Source organism: Lutjanus erythropterus, chromosome 1, assembly GCF_056507025.1.
Source record: "Lutjanus erythropterus isolate fLutEry1 chromosome 1, fLutEry1.hap2, whole genome shotgun sequence".
NCBI lineage: Eukaryota > Metazoa > Chordata > Actinopteri > Lutjaniformes > Lutjanidae > Lutjanus > Lutjanus erythropterus.
In genome coordinates this window covers 21609422-21615421 of record NC_139317.1, presented here as the reverse complement: position 1 = coordinate 21615421, position 6000 = coordinate 21609422, and the positions used below count along the sequence as shown (strand labels likewise).

Genomic DNA, 6000 nt, shown 5'->3' with positions numbered 1-6000 from the left:
GCTGTGGCAGCAATATTCAACAATAGGCCAAAGGTCTTTTGGGAATTCAGAAATTCCAATAAATGTGGTCTCAAAACAAAACAAATAGAACCCAGAGAGAAACATGCAGTTACTGTGCAGCTTAAACCAAAGTAGATCAATGTAGATCTGAACCATCAGGATTGTAAAAAGATGTTACAGAAATCTGATTAAATCCAGTATTTCACAAAGTCCTTATTGGATCCTTATTATTTCTAGAAAGCTGAGTGGTCATGTTGGTGATATGACACCAGCTGGGCTCATACTGTGAATAACAATGGGATACAGGCTCACAGACCTCAGCGTTAAATCTCACTGACAGCTGGCTCAGTACGTATACGATTCAGCTCTGTGCACCTTTTTGAACCTAAAAGAAAGATCCTCTAACCCATCTGGCTCAATGACAGATTTTATTTTAGCACCAAAAGCTACACACAGGGCAAAAGACACTGATATGGAAGAAAAAGAAAATAAAAACAGTATGATTTGGATGTACACTAGGATTTGCAATTAGATGGGAAGTGGGCATTTCAAATCTCAGTGATTATAATAATTCATTTGTGTGGTTTAAAGCTCAGAATCATTTTTTCCCCACCTGACCTGGTGTTTTACACTCTGAGCTGCTGGCAGACACCTCAAGATAAATATATATTCTCCGTTACTATAAGCCACAATAAGAAAAAAAAAACATTCTTGGTCACATCCCGGTGAAGAATCCAATTATGCAAATTTGGGCCAACAGTCATCTTCAGTTTAACATAAGAGAATTAAATATTCCTCTTTACATATATACACAGCCTCGCTGTGAATGTGTATTCACTTATAAACATATAAAAATACTTGTCAACTAGTTTGATAAGAAAATAATGTATAAAAGTAGAGTAGAAACATTTAATCAAGTCCATTACTTCCATCATCTGATTTTCTTGCTGTTTATATTACAAGATGACGATATGAAAAACAAACTGCAGTACTTCATTTGTATGCCTGAACAGAAGTACAGGAGTGGAGAGGGAAGGCAGAACAGTATTTTGTGTCTGTGGTGGTGAGAGCTCCACAGGTGGCAGGTCCGGTGAGTTCATGTCCCGTTGGAGAACGGATGTTTTTACGATGTGCATCTCAATGTTTTCCTCTTGTCCTGGATTTCCAGCTGACAGGTCATTGGGGAGAAAAAAAAGTTATGTAACAGAATAATTCAAGGACACAAAACAAATACATTGCCACTGTGTTATTGGAATGATATAACAGTTATTTGATCTATATTGCAGACTAAATGTTTGACAGAAAAGATGCAGTACATTGGAATGATCGGAACTGAACGGAGCTCTGAAAGCTTCTTGATTTGTTAACGTTACTTGAAAGTTGAATATAGAGCATACAGTGTTCAGTGTTTTGATCTGAAATCATGTTAGTCGTCAAAGATACACAATGCGCTACCAATAAATTGATCTACTGCTTCTTAGAAATCTGACCAATTTTGACTGAATCGCCACCTTTGAGGAGAGAAATTCAGACAAATTTGCTACTTTCGGTACACTGAGGAGATGGCGCAGGACAAGAATCCTTCGATCTATAAGACTTTTATAAAATCTAATACAGTAGACACTCCATATTTGGCAATTGAGATGAAAGCAGAAACCACAGACAAAGTAAAGAATCCACTGCAGAATGCCAAAAAAGTTCTATCATTGTAGCTTTAAGGGCTGTCTAGGCATTATATTTATATACATACTTATATATTCACTTTCATATATGCAAAACCAAACTCAACCTCACACACTGTACTGTGGTGATTTAATAGGTCATTAGAAATACACTTTGAAAATCACAACAAATGTCACATATGTACAGCAGATTAGCACATGGGAGTAAAGGTGGATATGGCACAACATACACAAAGCTTCATAAGATAATCTCTCTGCTCTGGTCAGACACCGGAAAACTAAAGAAACTCATTAACATTCTGGATATATAGTTTTCATTCAATCTCGGTAGCAAGTACAAATGTCACTACAAGGCAAGAGAAGTCCTTCAGAGTACAAAACATTAATTTGTCAGGCTGATTTAGAAGGCAATGTTTAGTGTTGGGACTCTCTCGTGTGAATTAGATTTTTTTTTACGGCTGAAGGTAGAGTGGTGTTAAAATTTGGCATTGTCAGTTGTCCATAGTGATGTCCTGGGGACAGCAGTTCCTGGTCAGAGTATCTCAGAAAAGGCTGTCTGAAGTCATGCACGTGGAGAAGGCAGCGGTCAGTCATCCACTGAGGATGTGATGTCAGGCAGAGTGGGTGGGGGTGGTAGTAGAGAGTAGCTGCATGAGTTACAGTGATATAAGGCCGACTCAGACGATCACACAATGGCAGCCGCTCTTATCTTTCTCTTTTCTCGTAGGCTCTGGCGACGGTGGACATTCCTGTTCTTGGAATTTCCTGGGAGTTGGGAGAGAGCAACACTATCATGACACACCGGACTCTGTATTTTTAAGATCTATCCTTTCATTTCTTTAAAGGAGAAATAAGCAAGTCCTTCAAAAATGAGTACAGCAGTCCAAATAGCGAGTTGGAGCCAAAGATTAAATAGGCTGAATACCTATCATTTGGCAAACATTCTGCATCAATTTCAACTTTGATAAATATGAAACGGGTAAACAAAAACAGTTGTTTCGGCCTAGAATGAAATTTTAAAGGAGGACACACTGGCTGTATCATTGCATGTTTCCTCTCTCTCTCTCTGAGACACAGCAAAAAGTACAAACAGCACTACGAAGGCGTTTGACTGCTGGTGTTCACACAGTGACCAGAACAGTAACAGTAATAAAACAGTGAGATTATTACCAGGCCTGGAATTGCATCATTTTAGGGGCAAAGCCACTGGGCCTTTGGTGTTGCTAATTTTTTGAGGGTAAAAGGCCAAATGATTCTCTCTGCTGTGCAATTCCTCTAGTTTGTTGACGTTGCTAGGCAACTGGCAGTCAAATCTGGTCAAACCACACCCACACAGTCATGATTTACTTATGATTTTTTATAAAATTTCATGCCATGCCTCATATCATTTATTGGCCGGCTGACCGTACAGAAATGACGGTCAAAGAGGAGCGAGAAATGGGGAATGACATGCAACAAAGGTGAGTGCTGTGCTTTAATTCCTCGGCCACTGAGGCACCAACAGAGCACCTGAGATGTGAATTTTTAATGTTACAGCAACATGTACAAAATGCAAAAAAAAGTTTTATAATACTCTGCATTAACAATTACAATAAAAGAGCCTGAACGTATCTTTTTAGCTGCTTTCATACCTTTTACAAACTGCAAAGCTGAGTCACTAAAAGGTCCACATGTATAAATGACCTACCTGATTACTCTAACCAGCTCATGGAAAGCCTGGTCTACGTTCATACGGATTTTGGCTGAAGCCTCCATATATGTGACCTTCAGTTGTCTGGCCAGCTGCTGGCCCTCTTCCTGGGTTACCTGAGACAAAAGGAAGAACAGATGATGATGAGCTGAAACCTGAATACAAATTGAGGTCTAACACATGTAGAACATTTTCCACAATCCCTCAAAACAAACATAACTCATCTTTAATGTAATTCTTGGATGCAAACAGTAGCTGAACTGCATCCAGACTAAAATTATACAGTGTGAAACAAAGCGCTCCCTTGGCTTAGGTCTCTGTAATTAAATCCATAGTGCCTTAACAATCAGGCCTTGAAAATCTTGGACAAAAAGCAAATAAGTTACCATCACAGCCACATTTCAGGTAAACTTACGTTTTAGAAACCATATCGATTTCCATTATTTGAATTCTTTCTGTGAATATATCAAGAAACTACAGCAGATCTGCCAGAGCAGCTCAAGTGGCAACAACTAAACGTCCATTCAGCAAAGCATCTTTTGCTCAGACAGTTTTTTCTGTCAAAGAAGCAGCATCACTTGAAATCTGCATCACGCTTCACTACTTTTAAGAGAGCTACTACTGTAGATCATGGTTAGTTCAGCAGCAAGTCTGGTCTAAATATAATATCCTTTAATAGACATTTAAACTGAAAACTCAAATCTTTGGACTACCTTTCCTTGGTACTGTGTTTGTTGCAAAAGTTCTTTTTGTTATTATCATTATTGCATCATTTTATTTATGCATTGTCTGTTTTGTAAAGTGTTTTTGAGGTCCTTATAAATAAAATGTATTATGATTAAATTTATGCTTTATTGTATCTTGTTATACTCAGTTTTTACTTAGCTTACTTACTTATTGTTTCAATCTCTTTTTTAAATAAAAGCTTCCACTACAAGCACTATGATACTTGTTAGCACGTTTGTAGCACGTTAGCTCATTTGTCTACGTATACTGTATCTGTCCCTATCAAATAAACCATAAATAAATAATAGATTTTGATAAAATTTCATTTTTGGGGGGCATAGATTATTCCTTTTTGAGCTGTGAGTTAAATAATGGCTTGATTCTCAATATAGTCTACAGATCCAGATTTAGTAGTAGTGGTAATTAGTTTTCTGAACTGTCACTTTGGCTGAAGCCAGTTTGTAGTTCTCTGGAGGTGATCAGTCTATTTAAGTTACCCGAAATATAGATAGTTGTTAAACGTGTATACTGTTAACTACAGATCCCTGCAGGGTCAAAGACTAACAGACCACAGTTCAAGATGTAGTATTAACTGTACTACTACAGTAGTACTCAGTGAGTACTACATATTTTTAGTTCCTATGATTTGGTATGTATAATTCAGTAAGGACTGTGGTATTCACACATGGTCAGACTTTCATATCCAAGTGAAAGTGACCTTTAATAACACAGAGAGAAGAACTTTATTATATTCCAATTTAGCTCATTTTCTCATCTACTAATGTACATTTATATTCATATTTCAAACTTCTTTGACTTTAATTTCCCTCCAATTGTTCAGAAAATGTCCTCTGACCAGCCTTTCCCCTGAGCCTTCATAATATCATCCTTTTTTTTCCTTCCTTTTCATTACATGGTACATTATGGGACAATGTTGTTCATCAGCACCAACAAAGAAGCAATTTTTATACAAATGTCCCAATTTTAATTGTATTTCATTTTGTGATTTCTCCAGTGTAAACTTACTACACACATAAATTAGTTTGTATGCATCTGGGACACAGCTGGATTCTGCCTCCATCTTCTTTTTGAGACCGCTCTGCATATAATCTGGACCTCAATAATGCAAAAAGTAATTTACATCCAAAACAAGACTATACAGGACTCCTCTTATAGCAATAGACCAGATTATAGACCAGTTCGCAGTTGAAAATATTTAGATAGAAAAATATATGTCATGTAATATTATATGTCTTACATAATATTCTATTTTATAGTATAATTTCTTGTATGAATACGCATTTTATTCTATTATTGTATAATTATTATTGTTTTTATTATTATTATTCTGTCCTGTATTACTTAAATTACTGTAATTTTAATGCCACATCCCAGCCAAAGTATAAACATGATTTTACTTGTATAAACAGTGACACAATGAACATCTTGAATCTTGAAAATTAGTCAAGATGGCTAAAATGGTACATTTTCAGTTTTATTCATGGTAAATATACCATTACTTACACTTAATATGTTATTATGTGTTATGTTTCAGCTTCTATCAGGGTTGGGGAGGAGCAGATTACATGTAATTAGATTACATAAATAACTATAATCAGCTCAGATTGCATTAGAAATATGTGCAATTAGATTAAAAATTGTCACATTACACTGCATTGTCAAGGATTACATGATTACATTTTTGATTGTGTCTTCAAAAGATGTCCACTTTCAAATTATGAAACTTTTTTCCATGATAACCAGTGATCTGTTAACTAATGAACATACAGGGTTTTTTAGACAAGTGCTCCACAAAATGCAAATATGCATTTTATTTTTGAGATGTTTAAAAAGAAAAAATAAGATTTATGGAGCTTTTCATTTTGAACTAATCCAAAAGTA

General features: G+C 36.1%; 1 protein-coding gene across 1 annotated transcript in view; it reads right to left on the bottom strand.

Moving 5' to 3' along the window:
* Nucleotides 1-409: 409 nt before the first annotated feature.
* Nucleotides 410-6000, bottom strand: part of rras2 (RAS related 2) — a 42011-nt gene continuing 36420 nt past the window's right edge. Inside the window, exons 5-6 of the mRNA XM_084716724.1 lie at nt 3370-3488; nt 410-2447 (exon numbers count right to left, since the gene is read on the bottom strand). Of these exons, the coding sequence (XP_084572850.1) occupies nt 2360-2447; nt 3370-3488 (207 nt within the window). The 3' untranslated portion in view covers nt 410-2359. The remainder of the gene's footprint in view (nt 2448-3369; nt 3489-6000) is intronic.